Source organism: Sceloporus undulatus, chromosome 5 (assembly GCF_019175285.1).
Source record: "Sceloporus undulatus isolate JIND9_A2432 ecotype Alabama chromosome 5, SceUnd_v1.1, whole genome shotgun sequence".
NCBI classification, from domain to species: domain Eukaryota; kingdom Metazoa; phylum Chordata; class Lepidosauria; order Squamata; family Phrynosomatidae; genus Sceloporus; species Sceloporus undulatus.
Genome location: NC_056526.1, coordinates 188331434 through 188352522, shown reverse-complemented (window position 1 = coordinate 188352522; position 21089 = coordinate 188331434). Strand labels below are relative to the sequence as shown.

General features: G+C 43.5%; 1 protein-coding gene across 13 annotated transcripts in view; it reads left to right on the top strand.

Annotated features, from left to right (window-relative positions):
* Nucleotides 1-21089, top strand: part of LZTS3 (leucine zipper tumor suppressor family member 3) — a 46678-nt gene that overhangs the window by 12747 nt on the left and 12842 nt on the right. For 5 of the 13 annotated variants that reach the window (XM_042467053.1, XM_042467055.1, XM_042467054.1 and 2 more), the window contains 3 exons: nucleotides 1515-1611; nucleotides 10993-11478; nucleotides 13077-13907. In XM_042467053.1, the coding sequence (XP_042322987.1) occupies nucleotides 11029-11478; nucleotides 13077-13907 (1281 nt within the window). In that variant the 5' untranslated portion in view covers nucleotides 1515-1611; nucleotides 10993-11028. Of the gene's footprint in view, nucleotides 1-1278; nucleotides 1645-8658; nucleotides 10051-10992; nucleotides 11479-13076; nucleotides 13908-21089 lie in introns of those variants that run through there. The other 8 variants (XM_042467064.1, XM_042467060.1, XM_042467066.1 and 5 more) reach the window with 5 other exon arrangements.

The window sequence follows — 21089 nt, the reverse complement described above, 5'->3', positions numbered from 1 at the left end:
CAGGTTGCAAGACTTGGGCTGCATCTGCACTGCAGAACCGATCCAGTTTGACAATGCTTTTAACTGCTGTGGCTCAGTGCTGTGGAATTCTGGGAACTGTAGTTTTGTGAGATATTTAGCCTTCTCTGTCAAAAGAGCTCTGGTGCCACAACAAAATTACAATTCGCAGAGTCCCATTGTGCAGAGACTGCAGAGGCATTTTTACCATCTTTTTTTTGGGTTTCCTGGGGCATTTTTTAGGGTTTCCTGGCACTCTGGAGCTTCTGGTGCTATCAAATTCCCTGGTCCATGGCTTTTTCTCCACTCTGTTCTTGCTTCCCAGTGCCATAAAATGTGATTCAAACGTTGCAGATCCATTAGGAAAATCCACAGGTCTTCATGTGATTATGTGCATTGTACATGGGGGATTATGGTTGCATCTCACTTCTGAGGTTGACATTTTCAATTGGAAAACCTCTGAAAAGTGTGTTGAGTGTGGTGTGTGTGTGTGTGCGCGCGCAAATGTTATGTGTGAATCCAGTGTTGGGGAAGAGTTTGGGGGCTGCTGTGGCCAGCCGGCTCAAGGTCCAGTATACTTTTCACTTTGTGGCTTTGAAGTCAGTGGGATGACGCATACACTTTGGCATTTGCTCTGAATCTTATCTCCAAAATAGGTTGTAAAGAGATCTTGTTGCACCTTTCAGACTAACTGAAAGAGAGAAGTTGGCAGCATGCTACTACTTTCTTCCAGTTAGTCTCAAAGGTTCTACAGGATTTCTTTACGTCTCGATTTTTACCAACTAGCACGGCTATATCTTTGAATTCTTCTAAAATAGGTTGAGAGCATTAGATAGGTCCATTAAAGTTGAGTGTAAAAGCCAGAGTGGATCCACTACTCCACTGACATGGCAGCCGCCAGCCGTCACTGGACCATCATGTGGCCCTGATGAATCTGAGGAGCATTTTTCTCTCTGTGTTTTAAGTCCAAACCAGAAATAAACCCGGGGATCTTAATGCTTACCATGTACTGAAAGTGGCATGAGATTCAACACTGAGGTTCAAATTTAGAGCCAAGGAATTATGAACTTAGACAAACTTCAGAGTATGGAAGGCAATAGAACTTACTGGCCTATCCTATGTTCTTGATGGTAAAGATTATTTAGGGATGAGTTACATCAGCATTGCTCCTCTTGGTGTCCTTCAGGTGTGTTCCTCAGCCAAGATGGCCTTGCTTTCTGAAGGAACATGGGAGCTGCAGTCCGGTACATCTGCAAAGCACAGAGTGGGGAAGGGTGGGTTATGTTTTGACTTGCTTGCACTCTTTCAGAAGGTGTCTTGCCTTGTGAATTTCTGGGAAAGGTCTGTGTTGTGATGGTAATATGAATTTTGTGGTTGCAATGTGCACAGCGGCACAGAAGATGTGAACTAAAGGAGGCAGAATGCAACTAAAAATAAATATATAAATGAAAATAACAACTTCCGAATGAGGGACCTATGTTTTAACCTGTTTATCTTCTTCCATTACATTTTTTCAGCACCAATAACAAGGCCTGTGAATGAACGGGGAACGTTGGGGAGCCTAGAAGGTGCTGTGTCGCAGCCGGCGTTTTAAGCTTGAACAGGCTCATTCAAGTAAATAAAACCACCATCCTGTCTTGTCTGAGGGTGGGTGAATGGTGCGAAATCTGTGCTTCCAGGATGGGCCGAAGCCATCTTGAACTAGCTCAGGAGAGGACAGTCTTGACACCTAGTTCCCTTACCCTCATTCTTCAGTTGCCCCCTTCCAGAACTGAAGCTCCCCTAAAAAGATATTTCACATCTTGGATTAAGAGTAATGGTAGTATACTTTCAACCAAGCAACCCAAATCCTCTTAACTACAAGGGGAGAAGCTAAACAAGCCTCCGTGGCAGATTGTTCTTACAGCGTGGTAACAGTGGGTAGTAGACAGCTAAATTTTATCTTAGACCATCTGAACAACATGGTGGAGTGCTTGGTTCTGCCACACTCACTCCTCTTTGTCTATACAACGAGTAGTGATTGGTGCTCCCATGTCAGTGGAGTGGAAAATCTACTCCAGGTTATAAGGTAGGCTATAAAGGAGCTTTTCAGGGTGCTGAGTGCTATTCCTAACTTGGTTCAGCACCTGGGACATTTCCTTCAAAGTTCGACCAAACCTGAAATAGATTCATCATCTCATTAAGGTGGCAGCCACTGCTGTATTATGTCCACCACCTCACAGTTTTTCCATGTGGCTGCAGCCAGGCCTTCATGTTCCTGGTACAGATTCCATACAATAAACTCAATATTTAGTTTATCAATCCCCTTATAGTCCTCCCTGTTCTAAAGGAAATCAGTACAGTCCCCATATCTGTAGGGGTTATGTTCCAACGACCCCCCATGGATACCTGAAACCATGGATAATAAGGAATCCTATTGTTTACAATGAGATTTCTTTCCTAAGCATACCATAGAATCATGCTGGAGGGCCTAGAAGTGCCTAAAGAGGTTGCTCTGGGCATTTCTAGGTCATCCAGGGTAATTCTCTGCTATGTTTGAGCCAGAGGTTGACCATAGAATTGCACTGGAGCTTGGATATAACACAGAAAAAGATGGAGGAAGCAGATGAAGTCCAGGAATGCTTATGCTGCCACTTCTTTCACTCAGTTTCAAAGGTGCTAAAAGATCCCTTTGCATTACATTATGAAAAAACAGGCTACTCAGTTCATAGGGGCTTTTTGAATAATGATGGGAAACAGCTTCACCTTTTGCTTTCAGTTTAATGAGACCAACAAAACAAACAACAAGCTTTGACTCATTAGTACCTTATTCTCCTGCCTTTATCTCCAATCAATGAACAGAGATTAAAGATGTTTGAAACCTGGGAAGGTTTTTGCAGTGAAACAAGCTCTGGGGTGCAGTCTTGAGAGGTTTTGCATGGGACAAGAGGTCTTGTTTGCTGTCCTGCAAGATTTTGCATGGAACAGGAGTTCTTGTTGGCAAACTGGCAAAGTCTTGCATGGAACAAAAACCCTGGTTTGCAGACTGGCATGGTTTTGCATGGAACAGGCGTTCTTCTTGGTTGAATGGCAAGGTTTTGCATGGAAAAGAAACTGATGTGCAAACTTGTGAGGCTGTGCATGGGACAAGGGTTGGGGTGTGCAGATTAACAAAGGGTTTGCATGGAACAAGAGCTCTAGTGTGCAGACTGCCATTGCTTTCTTTGAAATGTAATGAATGGTGTAGTTAATTAACACTTTGCCAGCTAATGACACTGAATTAATTTCTCAAGCCACTAACAACACAGTGAGCTAAGCCAAGATCCTACACAGAACTTGTGTAGTGTAAATCTGTGCTCATGAAGTACTGGTTGCACTATGCCACCCTTGTGCTGAAAACCAACATTGTGCAGCCAGTTGTGAATCTGCAAATTTGCTTGCTTTGACTACAATTCCAGTGAATCAAGTGGTACATTGTAGGCACTGATGCATAGTTGCGCACTGTCCAAGGATGTGCAACTGCATGTGTAATGGTTCCACTTTCAGAACTCCTCCTATACATCTCTGAGCTGAATGTGGACATTACACCATGGCCAAATGACCACACGCATAAGGGAACTTATGTGTTCATAAAATGCCAACAGGATGCCAGTTACTTTCATTCCAAGCTCTGAAGCTAGTTTCTTTTCCACCTTGGCTTCCTGCTATTGCCTTTCTGCTGCCAGTCAAAGCTTGAGAGGGTTTTCTAAGTAATAGGCCATGCCCCTAGCGATTCCACTGCCTTTTTAGGCTTCAGCGCAGGCAGTGTAACACTGTTTGGAAATCCTAGGATGTCCTTATCTATTTATGATGGATCATCACCATTCAACAGCGAAGAAAGGGATGTAGCTTGATCCCTTCTTACTCTGAAAGCCACTAATTTGGGGAGGCATCCAGTAGGGTTGTCCTCCCTTTACAGCTGATGAAACTGGGTCAACGTAAAGGATGTTTCACCAAATATTCTCCAGTTTGGGAGGAAGCAGGCTGTCTCAGAGTGAGGCAGTGGCCTTTGGCAGTAAATAGAAGTCAAGACCCCACATTGCCCAGTTTAGCAAGAGTTTTGCAGGAAGAACTCCACTACGCTTGCACCTCCCCACTCCCAGGACTCATTGTTTTGTTGTGATAGCCATCCTGAATGTCCATTTCATGACTGGTGGAAAGTGGGAGAGGACTCTTCCCCTGAGATCCATCAAGGACTCCAAAAAGTGGATGGTGGCATCATTTTGCATCTGGCTACAAGGATATAGTCAGGTAGTTCTCTCTACCAGCCACAAAATGGCCATTCAGGGAGACTAGCACAGCAAAACGAAGAGTTATTGCAGGGGTTGGAAGAGAATACCAACCTCCACAATGATCAAAAAATGACATATGCAGAGGTAAGAAGGACTTATGCTTGCATGTGTCATTAGGAAGAGGCTGGCCAGTTACGTGCAAGGTTTGCATTCGGTGTTTCATTTGCTTCCCCAGGCTACCCAGCTGCCTTCAGATATAGTGGAGGATGCTATCTTGACACTGGTGTTTGAATCACAGAATCAGAGTTGGAATAGACCCCAAGGGCCATCCAGTCCAACTCCCAGCCATGCAGGAACTCTCAATCAAAGCACCACTGACAGATGGCCATCCAACCTCTGTTTAAAGACCTCCAAATATGAGACTCCAACCCACTCAGAGGGTGTGTGTTCCACTGTCAAACAAGTCTTGCTGTCAAGAAGTTCCTCCTAATGTTGAGGTGGAACCTCTTTTCCAGTAGTTTGAATTCATTGCTTTGGGTCCTGTTCTCTGGAGCAGCAGAAAACAAGCTTGCTCCATCCTTATTACGACAGCTCTTCAAATACTTAAACAGGGCTATCATATCACCTCTTAACCATCTCTTCCCCAGGCTGAACATCCCCAGCTCCCTAAGTCTCTCCTCATAAACCATGGTTTCTAGATCAGAATAAGATTGATCTTCCAATCTTGTCACCGTTTTGTAATGGGGCGAGACATTGTTTTCTCTTTTTCCTCAGGCAGGAACATATTTGGGGCCCATCCATGGAGAGTGTGAAAAATTCTTCATAAGTTTGGAAGGGAGCCAGACAGAAAATTCTCAGATAATGTCTTCAAAGAATCTCTGCTGAGAAATTCTGGCTGAGTTGATCTTGAAGGAAAAGATGTTGTCCGTTCCTCCTGATGGGGAAAGGAAACCCTGGGAGGAAAGAAAACAAAAAGTCATTGAGCTTGCTTCTTTTGAGAATATTAAAACAATGTTCTATGATATTAAACCTAGATGGACAGCTGACCCTGAAATTCAGCTCTACTTGTAGACTGAGAAATGAGAAATGGGGTAGCAAGTTTAGGAGTCCAAAGAAGAAAACTATTGAGGTGTTTCCCAGAGAGAATGTCCTAGCATTCACAATTGGGAGTGGAAAGAATATTTGCAAATATTCATGGCTGAAAAATGTGTTTCCTGAGTTTTATGAAGGATAGCACCAAGGTGAGAACTTGGTGCAGTTTTTGCCTGGTATTCAAACATCCTGAAATAGTTTAAGAAATTATTATGTGCAGAAATACGCATAGTAGGTTCCCCACCACAAACTCTGTGGTTTTTAGGTGGAAAAATGCATGTGTGTTTTAAAAAAAAAAACCGTTCCAAAGATGTATTTTTTGTGAAGAGCAAAAGTAGAGTGAATTTTTTGTAAGAATCATTGGCCCCATACAGACAGGCCAAAATAAAGCTGCTTCGAGTCACTTTGGATGTATGCTGTTTAAATGATGCATGCGTCCTAAGAGTCCAAAAGTTGTGCCAAAGCTGCTCTCCGGTCCTTAGGACTGGATCATGGCTTTGGTGTGGCTTCTGGACTCTTAGTATGCATGCATTATTTGAACAGCATACCTCCAAAGTGACCCGAAAGAGCTTTATTTTGGCCTGTCTGTATGGGGCCATTGTTACGAAGCAAAAACGTGTATTTTTGGGAAGCGTTTTTTGTGTATGCAAAAGCCACCCACTTTTTCATAACCTCTTCCTCACCTGTATTTCTCCAAAGAATGGTTTTCCTAAGCATCCCTGGGGTGTGCTAACACTTGGCAAAAAATTGTGCAGAATTTATTTTCTCCCACAGTAGAGATGAAATTATTCATCCTCACAATTGAAAATGTACATCTCTACTCACAAGTAAAAGGATTTATGGACTTGTTTTTCTAGTAAGAAAAATCAGAGAAAACAATGGAAAAAACTCACAAAGCCTGCAAATGGATGTTTGGACCTCATGTGAGCTTGCACAGGAGTTTATCACACGGGACGAATCCTGTGCAGAAACTAGATTTCAAGTGAAAACAACCCACTTTTGCGGATTGTTTTTCACATGACGTTCAGGGTTAACCCGAACGGAAAGTAGAAAAAACTCACAAATGTGGGTTGTTTTTCAGACGACATTTGCTTGAAAGAAATAACGCGAAAATGATCCGAATAGAAAGCTGACAAAACTCTCTCCTTTTTACTTTCAGGAAATTCCAAAAGTAGAAAGGAGTGGTTTTTGTTGGTTTTCCATCCGGGTTATTTTCACGTTATTTCTTTCACGCAAACGCATCTGAAAAACAACCCACATTTGCAGATGTTTAGCGAATTTTAAAATCCCCTTTCTGCACAGGATTTGCCTCTGTGTGATAAAGTCCATAGATGAGCTACTGCAGTCATACAGTCAAAGCCTAACCTGGAAACACTCTCAGATAGTTTCTCAAAAGGTTCTTTTCTAGGAAGTTTCAGATGAAGTCTTATAAAGTCCTTTTCAGAACACCACAGAATGTTCTAATACAGTTGTCCCTCCCAATTCATGGGGGATCCATTCTGGACACACTTATGAAGCACATTGGGCTTCAGATGTGCATTGGGGACTTCTCATGCACACTGGCTTCTTCAGTGTGCTTTGGGGACTTCTGATGTACATTGGATGCTCTTGTTGTGCTCCAGCACTTCCCAGCTGGTATTTGGATCCATATTGGAGAGTTCCTGATGCACAATGGAGCCCATTGTGCAATGGGTCATTGCGCACCAGTCTCTCTACCACTGTGCAATGGATGATCATAATTTGTAATGTTACAGTAGCCTCTAGGTGAATATGGGTGTTGTAAAATTGTTCAGTTCTATTTCCCACAGGTGTTAAGTCTACTTAGGAAGATGCAATTGTAATACTGAATTTCATCCTTTAATTGGAGAACATTATGTTCTTCGCACTGTTTTTGATAAACATTTTACCTCCCAGCTTGAAACAGGAACATTGCAAACACATACAGCACCTTTTAAAAATCTCAAGCCTGTGATATGTTGCACTTCTTTAGAGGAAGGAGAAGGTTAAGTCACAAAGAATCTCTGGGGTTATGGGGAGAATGCACTGTAAAAAAATATGCTGTTCCTATGGCTCTATCCTGTGGAATCCTAGGATTTGTAGTTGTGGTACCAGAGCTTCCTGACAGAGAAGACAAAATATCTCACGAAACTACAAATTCCAGGATTCCATAGCATTGAGCAATGGCAGTTAAAGCGCTGTCAAACTACAGTGTAGATGCAGCCCTGTAGAAGATTCACTGTCCCATTGATGTATGATTGTTTATGGCATCTTAGGAAACTCCATTTGTTTAATACAATCTAGGGTTACAGGCACAGTATAAAGGGATGGGAAGGAATGATGGCAGCAGAGCCATGCGGTTGTCATTGGGCATGTGAACTCACAGTTGCAATGATGTCTTGACTGTTGCATATAGTATTACTGCCGTGTGTGTGTTGGAACTATTGCAATGAGAATTTTCTGGTCTGTAAAGTGTGTGTGTGTGTATCTGCATGCCTGCATCTATAGTTGCTTGGAAGATGCACCTTTGTTGTGGTATGATGTGGGCGTGCGCATGGGGATGGGTACTGAAATGCGTGTTCAACTGTACGTGTGACATCATAATTGTGCACTTGCTCTAATATGTGGCTTTATGCAAGGCTGGCTGATGTATTCTTTCCTGTTGTTACGGTGCATTGCTTATTCTATCTTGAAGCGGCTACCTCTTCAGACTGACTCATTGCACCTTGGCTGCAGTTCCCTTTATATGGGGCTTACCATATCTGATCCATGCAACTAGTTGTCCTGGAATCACCTCTGAATGCCCACGCTCCATCCAGGAGCAGAGAGACAACAAGGTCTCAGACCATCTGCAGAGTGCTCTACCATCTCTGCTGTGTACATGCCAGAGCTTGGCAAAGTTACTTTTTGGATTATACCTCTCAGCATGTCCCCAAAAGCTTGGAGGGATTCTGGTAGATGTTGCCTTATATATCAGAGTCAGACCATATTTCCATTCAAGATCTATGTTTTTTACATCGACAGCAATCAGCAGCTCTCTGCAATTTTGTAGAGATATCAGGATGGAAAGAGAGAGTTCTGATCTATTGCATGCAAAGCACCTACTCTACCATGCATAATGTTCCTCTTGAAAATGGTAGAATACCATGCTCTCTATTCAGAAGGCCCCAGATCCAGTCGTTGGTACCACCAGTTTTTTTAAAAAACAAACAAACATGTAAAAGGTAATAAGAATCTCAAAGCATCAGGCTTTGCCAGTCAGTGCAAGGTCTGCAGGGGGGCAGTTGCTGCATGGCATCTCCTGTCGGCCAGGTTGCCTGCGGCTTGCACAAATCCCCACCCTTGGCCTATAACAGTGGTTCCCATCTTTTTCCATGCCCCGCACCCCTAGGAAATGTTTGACTAATGTCTGCACCTGCTACAAAAACAATAGCCACATTTGAAGAGTGAAGAAGTCTAATTTATAATTTTTGAAGCACAAACAATACTGCAGGTGAACAAATTGAACTTAAAAGAAATAAAGCTTTTAACTCGTTGCACAAAATACAAATCTAAATTGAACAATTAGTTTCTAATTTATTCAGAAAAAAATAGAGTGATGACTCATGATACGACACTCTAGGACACAAGGTACTTTTAGTTGCACCCCCTGAAATTCCAACTCACATCCCCTGGGTGCGTGGGTACCCCAGGTTGGGAACCTCCTGGCCCATAGGTCTCAACACAAACTGGAATTAGACTGAAGTGAAAATATTTAGAGGGTCTCGGGTGCATCTACACTGTAGAAATATTGCTACCACTTTCACTGCCATAGCTCCCTCCTGCAGAATCCTTGGATTTATAGTTTTGAGAGATACAGTTGGCCCTTCCCTTACGCAGGGGATCTGTTCCGGACCCAGCCACGTAAGGGAAATACCGTGTAAACTCAAGCCCCATTAGAAACAATGGGAGCTCGTTCCTGCAGCACACACCTTATTATTTCTTCCGGGGGGTGGGAGAAGCTTTTCCAAGACGGCTTCCAGCGTATGCTGGAAGACGCATATAGCGCACCTGCGTCATACACAAGTGCACTGTACCACCTTTCTTTGGCAGCCAAAGACATTGTAAAATTATGGATCCTAGGATTCCATAGAGCTAGAGCACTTAAAGTGGTGTCAAATTGCATTATTTCTACAGTGTAGATGCATCCCTGAGAAGCTTTACCTCTGCAGTCCTCCTCCTCCTTCTTCTTAGAAAAAAAAAGATCTTACTTATTAATATCCTAATAGAGCTGGTGGTTAGTCCACCCGCTCCCATCACAAAAACTGGTCTATTATGTTTGGTGAAGATGATACAGGTCTTTTGTCAGCCAAAGAGAAGGCAGGAGAGTTTTGAGGACGTGTCTCATTGATCTTCTCCAAATGAATATGGTGGCTCCCATCTCTTTTGCCTTGTAAGGCATCTGTCCAGAATAAAGCTACACTTGAGATATGGCATTGTTCTGAGGGAGAATGTGTGTAGGTATGGAGTGGGTGGGAGGTAAGAAACAGTGGCCACAAGCTCCTATGAGGATCAGCTCTGCTAAGACACCCTCTTGCAGAATCACTGAAATCCCCTTCTGAAATGTCTCTTGCCAGTGAAATGTGGGGAATAACGAACAAGGAGATTCCTACTGTTAGCTTTGGGCCATGGGAGGCTCAGCACACAAGAGAGTTCAGCTGCCTATCCTGGCATGGTAAGATGAGGTATTGCAAAGAGGACTGGAGTCAGTTCAATCCTGGGGCCCTTTCACACTGCTCTGTTCTAGTGTTATGATTCCACTAACTTCCATGGCAGCATCCTATGGAATCCTGGGAATTTGTAGTTCAGGGAAGGGTTTTTAGAAAGCTCAGCCATCAAGCTTTAGCACCTCACCAAACAACAAACACCAGAATCCCATAGGATGCCACCCTGGCAGTTAAAGTGGAATAATAGTGCTAGGTTTGTGTAGTGTGAAAGGGCCCCTGAGTTGACTACATGGGACTGAAATGAGGCAAGTGGCTAGGATGTTATCAGACAGCAGCAGAGTAGGCTTCATCTTTTATCCTGTCCTAACTAGGGTTCTTAGAATCTTAGGATCATAAAATTGGAAGGGACCCCAGGGGCCACTGAATCCGGCCTCATGCAGAAATACACAATCCCAGTACACTCGTCCCTCTGCATTTGTGACTTTGACTTTTGTGGGTTTGATTATTCATGGATTTTATTAATATGTTCTCTCTAGGAATATCTTAAGTCCTCCAGCGCAACTCTATGGTCGACTTTAACCAAGAGATGCACTGAAGGACCTAGAAAGAACACTCCACTCTGCATTTGTAGATCCTCCAGCACAATTCTATGGTCAACGTCTGGGCAGATGTTGACTACAGAGTTGGCTTTGAGGACCTAGAGATTCCTAGAGAGGTGTTGTGTCAGGTAAAAACATAGTGTTTTTGTTATTTATGATTTTTCCATATTCACGGGGGTCCTGTGCCCCTAACCCCAGCAAATGTGGAGGGATGAGTGTACTCCCAACAGATGGCAATCCGGCCTTGCCAGACTGAAAACTGGAGAGGGCTCCTGTACCTTTATTAGGCAATTGCAAACAGCTTGATAACACTTCTTTTACTCATTTATTTTCCTCTTCCCCCTCTTCCAGTGCCACTGACTCGTGCCTCAACTTCCATACCTTACCATGGCCAAACTAGAGACCCTCTCTGTCCTTAGTGACCCCAGCTATCACAGCCAGGAATCGTTCCACCCGTTCGAACCAAGACTCTCTGAATCTGCCTCCCAAAGCAGTATGGGAAGCGTAGGCAGCGGTGTCGCCAACGAACAAGAGTTTGCTATGAAGAGCGTGGGGACCAGGACTCAGAACAGTAGTCGGCAGGTTGACGGGTCCCGGAACAGCTACTCTACACGGGAGATCTCAAACCGCTACTCTGGGGAGGAGAAGACCTACAAATCGGAAAAGATCTCCAACTCCATATACATCAACGGAGACCTGCGCAAGAGTGAGAAAGTGAAGGCAGATCTCTGTGGGAATGTCGCAGCCAACAACGAGAAGAATATCCCACCTCCTCCTCAGTACAGAGAACCCAATAACCCACCAAAGATATTGCCAATCTCTGGTAAACTCGACCAGGTAAGATGCCATTGATGTCAAACAAGCACAACTCGCCTGTGTTGGTTAGGAGGCAGTTCATCAACATTGTTTTGCTATTGTACAACAAAGTAAGGAGAATAAATGGTTGAGAATAGATGGTTACAGGAGAAGGAATGCTTTGCATGGTGTTGGCCTCACTCGGCTTTGGTCATGACTAGGCATTCTCTTTTCCTCTTTTCAGTGCCCTCCTCATTTGCCATGCCTTCTCACCAACACAGACTTGGTATTTATTTTTTGTGTTTATTTAAGGAGGCTTTTACATTGCTTTTCAGTTCTAAAGAATCTCAAGGCAGTTGACACTAAAAACAGGTACTATGAAGCTAATTACTAAAGATAAGAAAATGATGATAGATCAATAAAAACAATAACAAATAATTTTGACAAAATGCATTCGACATAAGGGTAACTGACTGCCCTGACAAATTAGATCGATAGTCAGGAAGATGCCTGGGCAAACAAATTGGTTCTCTACAGACATCATATGGATATGGATTCCACTGTAGGGACCCCATCTATTCTCACTCAGAAGGTTATCAAATGTTACACCTCTGTACTTGAGAAGAGAGGGCTAGATTACTTTTCATCTACTTGAATGAAGTACAAGGTTCTCAACCTTTGGCCCTCAAGATGTTTTGAGCTTCAACTGCCAAGCTAGACTTCCTGAGCATTGGCCATACTGGCTGGGACTTCTGGGAGATGAAGTTCAAAACATCTGGAGGATTCAAGGTTGAAAAACCGAGGTCCAAGAGAAGAAGGGGATGTTGGTGCTGGAACACCTAGATTCCCAAAACTACAAATCCATACCTTCCAGCATTCCACAGATGAAAACTGGGACACATGTGGCAAAACAACATCAAAGTGTTGTCAAGATGCCAAAGCTATTAAGGAGGAAAAAACACAAGCTAGGAGAGACTGAAGCAGATTCCTTTTGCCTGAGCCCACTGGGAAGGGCAAGACTTGCTGTCTCTCCTCCTGCTGAGTTAACTGAGTGCAGATCACTTTTGTGCTTTGAACTGAGTCTGCAGCAGTTGAAGTAAGCCAAGATGAAGGGGGAAGATGGGAGGCGGAGAGAGAAACTTGGACATTTTAAAAACAGCTGAACAGTGGGGTAACGGAGGATTAATTGGGACTGACCCTACCAGATCAGGACAGTTGACGAGTATGCAAATCCTAAGTGGGTTGTGATGTCAGTCAGGATGGAAGGCTGCCCCAAGGTGCCCCGACAAGGCCACAAACTCCATCTGCATCAAGGTAATACAAGAGCACTGTGCAGAGACAGAGTGGTAGGAAAGGGTTTGTCTTCAACTTGCTTCAGTAGAAGTTAATAAAGATTCAGTAGTCAAGGGTGGGGAACCTCAGGCCTTCGAGCCATTTCTGACTTATGGTGAACCTATCACAAGGTTTTCTTGGCAAGATTTGTTCTGAGGGAGGTTGCCTTTGCTTTCCTCTGAGGCTGAGAGTCCATGGGACTAATGATGCATCCCATGTTGTATTCTAGCCATCGCCACCAATAATAATGATGAAGATGGTGATTATGATGTCTAATTTGTTATCTTGTTTGTCTTTCTGCTTTGCAGAGCAATGAGCCCTTAGTTAGACCTTCAGCCTTTAAACCAGTAGTTCCTAAGAACTTCCATTCCATGCAGAATCTGTGCCCACCGCAGAGCAATGGAATATCAGAGAATCGAAAGACCTTGAATCACACCAACAGCAATAGCCCTTCCACTGTCAAAGGTGGCCTGGAGAAGCCCAGCCTTAACAGGACTACCAACCAAGCGGGCGGACTCTCCGATTCTGGCCGCAACTCTTTGACAAGCTTGCCCACCTATGGCACAGGCTACAGCCAGCATGTTGGCCCGATGAGTGCTTCGACCAGTCACATAAACCGCATCGGGACAACCTATGGAGAGAAGAACATTGTAGGATACAATGGGATATCTACCTCAGACAGTGGGCGGTCTTCCAGTAAGAGCACATCTTCCTTCAGTAGACTCAACCATCTCAACGAAACAATGCCTTTCCACTCTCCTTCAACGGACGACATCATCCAAGACTTGGAAGACAGGTTGTGGGAGAAGGAGCAGGAGGTCCTCCAGATGAGGAGAAACCTGGATAAGAGTGAAGCAGCCATTTACCAGGTCTTTGAGGAGAAGCAAAAGATCTGGGAGCGCGAGATGGACGACCTCCGTCAAAATTACGCCAATAAACTGCAACAGGTCTCCAAGAAAGCCCAGAGGGCCCAACAAGCCTTGCAACTCCAGATCTTTAAGCTCCAGCAAGAGAAAAAGAAGCTGCAGGATGACGTGGGTCAGCTCCTTCAGCAGCGGGAAGAGCTGGAGAAGAAATTTGTCGCTTTCAAGAAAGAACAGGCTGATTTTCTCCCCAAGATTGAAGAGACCAAGTGGGAGGTGAGAGACAAATGCAGTTGATAATCATACAAAGCAGGAGTGGGGAATATGCAGCTCTTCAGATGGTGCTGGTTGGAATACAGCTCCTGTGATCCTTCACTGTTAACTATGGCAGCTAGGGCCAATGGGAGTTGCTATCAAGTAAATCTGGAGGGCTGTGTGTTTCCCACTCTAATGAAAGGTATATAACTGATATTGGATGTTTGTGTGTGTGTGTTTATGTGCCTTCAAGGTGCCTGTTGACTTCTAGCAACACCATGAATTTCATAGGGTTTTCTTAGGCAAGGAATCCTCAAGAGGTGGTTTTGCCAGTTCCTTCCTCTGAAATATAGCCACTGGTATTCCTTGGCAGTCCCCCATCCAAGTACATAGCTTCCAAGATAAGATAGGATCTGGGGCCTTCAGGGTATTGTTTAGGTCCTTAATATTGCAAACCCTCCAGTATTTCACAAATAAAAACTGGGAGACATGTGGCCAAGCCAGATCAGAGTGTGGTCAAAAGAGTGTGGTCAGACAACCAGATGCATACATTAATGATAAAGAACACACAAAACACTTATTTTAAGCAGAGAAACCTTGGAATTTATATAATACATTTAGGAAAGGCAAGACTCCACCCGCTCCTTTCCTTTTCCTCCGTGCTGAGTTAATAAAGTGCAGACTACTTCTACTTTTTGAATTCAGTTTGCAGCAGCTGAAATAAGCTGAGGATAATGGAGGAGGAAAGAGAAACTGGAACATTTTAAAAGCAACTGAAAAAGTGGGATGATGGGGATTTAACTGTCCCTGACAAACCGGGACGGTTGGGAGGCTATAATACTGGGAAAGACTAGCACTGGTTTTATGGTAATACTAACTATGAAATCCTAGAATTGAAGGAGTCCCCAGATATTCTAATGGTGTGCTCACAATGGCATTTCAGGGGTCTGGGCACCAGGCCAAATCTCCTTAATGTAAGCTCCATGTTTTACCGTGTATCCTTCGTTGTTATTGTTGTTGTGTGCCTTCAAGTCATTTCTGACTCATGGTGACCCTAAAGGTGAACCTATCACACGGTTTTCTTGACAAGATTTAGTCAGAGGAGGTTTGTCCTTGCTTTCCTCTGAGGCCGTGAGTGTGTGACTTGCCCAAGGTCACCCAGTGGCTTTCATGGCTGGAAATCAAGCCCTGGTCTCCAGAGTCATAGTCCAACACTCAAACCACTATGCCATGCTGGCTGTCACCATGTATCCTACTCAATATATATTGGCTGTAGTCCTATAACTGTTGCTGCACTTAAAGCATGAGGATGCATGGTAGGGCAAGGGTGGGGAAATGTTGTCAATGGGCTATTTTTCTGGGACCCCAGGGTCCATATTTTACTTTTTAAAAAACCTCTTTGTTTAAATTTGAGGCGTTTGCAGTTTCATCGTGTTTATGGCCCTTGAGGCCATTTTGGAAGTTTATTTTTCCCCCAAAGGAATGTGACCCATTGATTTCTGGGCCATTTCCTGTTGTTTAAAAAAAAAAGACAAAGGCTTGTTTGGGCCTAAAATCATGTCAAAAGTGCCTTAAGAAGGTATTTGGGGCATTTGGAGGGGAAGAATAAATGTTGGTGGTGCACAGCTGGCCCTCTGGCCCTCTGAGTGAGATCTCCTGGTGGAGGTCAGTGTAGTCCCTGAGGCCCCTGACAGTTGCCCAGCTCCAGTGCAGAGGAAATGTGGAGTCTGGGTTTGTTGTCCTAGAAGCTGTCAAAGACATACTCAGATACTCTAATGCAGGGGTCAGCATTGTGGCCCTCTAGATATTTGTAGAGTTATAGAATCCTAGAGTTGGAAGGGACCCCCAGGGCTATCCAACCCCATTTTGTCCTGCAGGAAGACACAATCCAAGCACTCCCAACATGTAGTTTTAAAAAACGGCAAAGAAGGAGTCTCCAACACACTGTCCTGTGGTCCAAGCTTGGAAGAGCTTGAGTGGAAGCTGTCATTCAAGGGTGGGCAACAGCAATGGGCCTAGGGCACAAATTTTATTCCTGAGACCCTTTAAGGGCCAAACAAACTGCTAAAAGTACCCTCCAAAAGGCAAACAAAAACAAAATTGGAAGTGGACTTCTGGTTTTGAAAAAGAGACATTTTTTAAAATGTTAAATGTACAGGGGAGCTCTGCTAACTGTTCCAAGGTGAAATCTCACTCCTGAAGATTTCTACATGACTCGGTTCACTTTTTAGAGGGACAACAAGAAGGTTATTATGGAGAGTCTTGAAGGGCCATGGGCCACAAAAACAGCGTTGAAGGGCCACATGTGGCCCCTGGGCTCTACTTTGCCCACTTGGGCTGTCATTGTTCCTGCCAGCTAGGAAATTTTGCGCTTTTCCCAGTGTGAAGCCTTCCAGATGCATTTGTGTGAAATTCCCATCATCCACAGCCAATTGACCTGCTGCTTGCAGGTGATGGGAGGCACAGGTCAACAGTTAGGGAGGGCACCAGGTTGAAGCTTGTTCTGGCTCTTTAAAAATAACAAAAATAATTTTCAAAACCACAGTACATACATAATGTTCAGTATATATATGCTCGGTGACACATCATGCAATCTGTAATAGACATTATCAGTAGTCGTTTCTTGGTAGGAACCACCTGATTTGATTTTACAAGCGGCTTTGCTTGTGGTTTTTATGTTATGCTTAATCAAAGCCCATTGAATTATGTGTTTGGACAACGAAGCAGACAGTGGCTTCGTCCAGGTTAGAAATAAAAACTGACAGGCAGATCCAAAACAAAGACAGATTTCAGCCAGCAAATTCCTTTAAGCTTGTGGAGTGCCAAGAACCAGGCGATATAATGCAAATACAAGTCAGCCACACAATGTAACACTGATATCCAGAGTGGTGGATTTTGTAGAGGAAGGACCGTGCAATAAAGTTATAATACAAATACAAATAAGCTGTATAATGTAACACTGACATCCAGAGTGATAGGTTTTGCAGAGGAAGGACTGTGCAATAATGCTGTAATATAAATAAGCTGCATAATGCAACACTGACATCAGAAGTGGTGGGTTTTGCAGACGAAGGACCGTGTAATAATACTGCTATTATCCCACAGCTGTGCATCAAACAGGTGGTGAAACAGCAGGCTCTTCCAGAGTATTGCAAAGAAGCAAGTGCTCTCGTAACAGACAATTGTTGCTTGGTGCCATTTTTGCATCCTCTGGGAGCCTCTGGTGCCTGTAGAAACTTGGAGGAGGGGGAGATGAAGGAAGCTGTAGGACATGATTGGCAATTTGGCCAATCATCATCCAGATCTTACCACACAGTAGGCAATTTTAGCAAATCCTCCTTCAGCATTCTTCAGTGCCTTTGCTGTGGATGTCGAGAGACGCATATGGGCATGCCTTCGTTTTTTAAAGCAACAGTGTTCCAAAAACCTTAAGTGTGAGAAGGGACCATTTGTGCTTGCCTCCACCCATCCAGCAGGAAGGACAAGGAATAACCGAGGAAGCTGGTATGAATCGCAAGTGCTGAATCATACAAATCGTAGGGTATTATTATTATTATTATTATTATTATTATTATTATTATTATTATTATTATTATTGCTGTGCCATAATATTCTAGACTTTTAAAAATAACCCATCCAAATGTCGCTACTGGTGCTGAAAATTGCCACTGAATGCTCCAAGGCAACACAATGTGAGCTGGGATCCTATTCTGCAGTCATGGATATGTAGCTTACAGTTATGGACACGAAACTGCTCTGTACTGTATTCAGTTATGTTATGGTTGTGGTTGTTGCATGCCTTCGCATCATTTCCAACTTATGGTGGCTCTAAGGAAAACCTGTCATGTGGTTTTTTGGGCAGGTTTCTTCATGGAGGTTTTGCCTCTGCCATCCTCTGTGGATGAGAGAGTGTGACTTGCCAAGATCACCCAGCGGGTTACATGGCTGAGCCAGGATCTGAACTTGGTCTCCAGAGTCCAATGCTCAAACTACTATGCTATGCAGTCACAATTGTGGCACTATTGCCAGGATTGTAAGCGCTCCTTGAATCCCATCTTAAATTCCAAGGAGCCGCTCTGCGTGAGGGAGGGAGGTTCTTCTGGCAATTTGGGCGCAAGAGGATGATGTTTCCAGCCCCATCCCACCAGCAAATGTGGCTGTAACAATCAGAAGCAGGGCTCTTTCACAATCGTCCATCACACCATAGATTGCTGGCAGCAGGTTTCCCATCCAAGTAATAACCAGGGCAGACCCTGCTTAGCATCCAAGGTCAGACAGGTTCTGGTGCCTTTAGGGTATTTGGGCAAATGTTGCCTCCCCAAATTTTAGTGCTTCTTTTTCTTTAGAAAATGGCATTCCTTCAGGTGCTTAAAGATGGTTATCATATCATTTCTCAATCTTCTCTTCAGGCTAAACATACCAAGCTCGCTATGTTAGTGTTCATAAGGCTTGCGTATGGGAAATGGGATGACAGGGGCAGGGGGTCCAGTGACATTTTGCATTTCTCATCCCATGGAACTGATGAAGCATCTCAGGGCTCTTCCAGCTCAGTCCAAAGAAGGGTGAATTCCCACAGTATTACCCCTTGAGTTTTGCCAGGTATTTTCGCCTCCATGTCTTCGTTCCATCCTTTTTGTGGGCCATTTGCAGCAGTTTCTTGGGGGTTATTCAGATGGTGAAAATAATCTGGGTTGAATCTTTGAGCCTTATCGAATTATTAAACAAACCCAGCAGGCAGACGAAAAGATGTTTTTTCCCCCTCTCTCCCCATGACTCTCTCTTCAGGTTGTAAAAGTGTGGGAGAGCATTGTAATAACATCATTTCTACCAAATGGATTATTTCAGCCTGGCAAATGGGACACTTTTACAACATTTTTATGACCTTCTCCCATGGTTTTACAATCAGAAGGAAAAGAAAGAAAACAACATCATGCAGAGGGAGAAAACACGTGTCTTTTCATTTGCTTTCCAGGTTTGCTTAATAATGTGACAAGGCTCTTTGTTCATATGCATTTTGAATGCATCCAATTAAGTTTCGGGGGGGGGGGGGATTGCCAAAACACCCACTTAACCCGGGATAATCGATACCAGATTCCTCCCCCCCCCGAGTTTTTTTTTAAAAGATCTGCATCAACAGGTGAGTGAATAACTGATGCAAATAGACCTGGGATAAACCAGGATAAAGTTCTGCATGTCTTGAACATGTTTCAAATATGTTCACATTGTCGACTCCATCTTTATTTGATGCTAGCATGTGTGAGCAACAGAACTTGTAGAGATGCTGTCTCACAGTGTGAATAATGCTTGAGTGGGATTATGCACATGTCTTGCTAAAATAAACGCCGTCTGAATGACCCCTTGGATCCACAACAGGGCTCTTCCAATGTTGTTTTTGCTTTTTTAACCAGCAGGAGATGTGCTGACATGATCCTATGATCTGAAGGGCAAATGTTCTCTTCTCTCTTTTCTTTTTTCAATTATTGTTATTTTAGAGTTATATAATGCAACAGTGCCATTTTACTTCACAATGCTTCTAAAGCTGTCTCATGCGGGGGACCATAATTCCTCTCCCTCCTCCCACAAAGATTGGTATCATATTTGTGCCCATTGTTTCTTTCTTTTTTGGAAATTCTCCAGGGACCAGCTACAACGGCTCCAAGGATACAGCACTAGATCTCTTTGAAAGAGAGGAGGAGGAGGAGGAGGAGGGGGAAAGGGAACATATCATACCAATATGTTTCAAAAGTAAAAATAAATTCACATTAGGGTAGGAATAAAATGTAGCTGGTGCCCAGAATTGCCAGAAAATGGTGTGGAACAAGAACGAGATCAGCTGGGATCCTATTAGTAAATTACAATTGTGTAAGTCTAACTTTTGCATGAGAGCCAATGTGGTGTAGTGGTTTGAGTGTTGGACTACGACTCTGGAGACCAGGGTTCGATTCTCCGCTTGGCCATGAAACGCACTGGTGACCTTGGGCAAGTCACATATTCTCAGCCTCAAGGGAAGGCAATGGTAAACCTCCCCTGAACAAATCTGGTCAAGAAAACCTTGTGATAGGTTTGCCTTAGGGTTGCTGTAAGTCAGAAACAACTTGAAGGAACACAACAACAACTTACACGCAAGTCTAACTTACAGTATTATAACCAGTTTTTTGGTTGTTGTAGAAATTAGAATCCCTTACCAACTGTGTAACAAGCAAAATCTCCTCCAAGCCACCTTTTAAGTGGTACAGCCTCGCTAGAATGGCTATTTCCCCTTCACTAGAGTGCTTGGGGGCTTGTGGAGATGTGTCTAGCTCGTTTCTTATAGCTGGAAACATTGCAAGGACATCATCTGCAGGGATCCCTTGAGGATTCTTGAGATCCCTATGGATCCAAATACAGCATCTCCAGCTACAGAAAAATAGAGGGACAAATCTCAACTGATCCCCATGCCTTCCAACTACATGAAAATGGCAGTGTTGGTGGCACTACATTATTTAAAAGGTGAGTTTTTTGGGGGTAGCACCAGTGAACATCGTTGTTGTTGTTGTGGCACCTTTAGGACTAACTGAAAGAAATAAGTTGGTAGCATGGGCTTTCGTAGACTAAAGCCTACTTTCTTTCTTTCAGTTAGCCTCAAAGGTACTACAAGATCTCTCTGCATACTGATTCTACAGACTAACACAGTTATATCTTTGTACAGTCAGCCCTCCTTATCCACTGATTTTTTTATCCACAGATTCAAGCATCCACAGCTTGAAAATATTCCAAAAAAAGTATACTGTATATACTCATGTATAAGTCTAGAAATTTAGGTCAAAAAACTGACCTAAAAAACCTGAATCGAGTTCCCCACTATTCTCTCATCCATCCAGCCTTAAGAGTGAGCACAAAGAGCTGGACTTTTCTAAGGTCTTTGTCATCGTTTTGCTTTGCTTCATCCTTTAGATCCTTTGCTATATGCCCTTAAACTTTATCCTCGACTTATCCATGGGTCATATCAAAATCCCTAATTTCGGCCTCAAAACCTGCCCTTGACTTACAGTCGAGTATATATAGTAAATTCCAAATAGCAAGCCTTGATTTTCCATTTTATATAAGGTATACCATTTTGCTCTGCCTTTATATTTAATGGGACTTGAGCATCCAAGGATTTTGTTATCCACAGGGGATCCTGGAACCAAACCCCAGCAGATAACAAGGTCCCATATTATTATT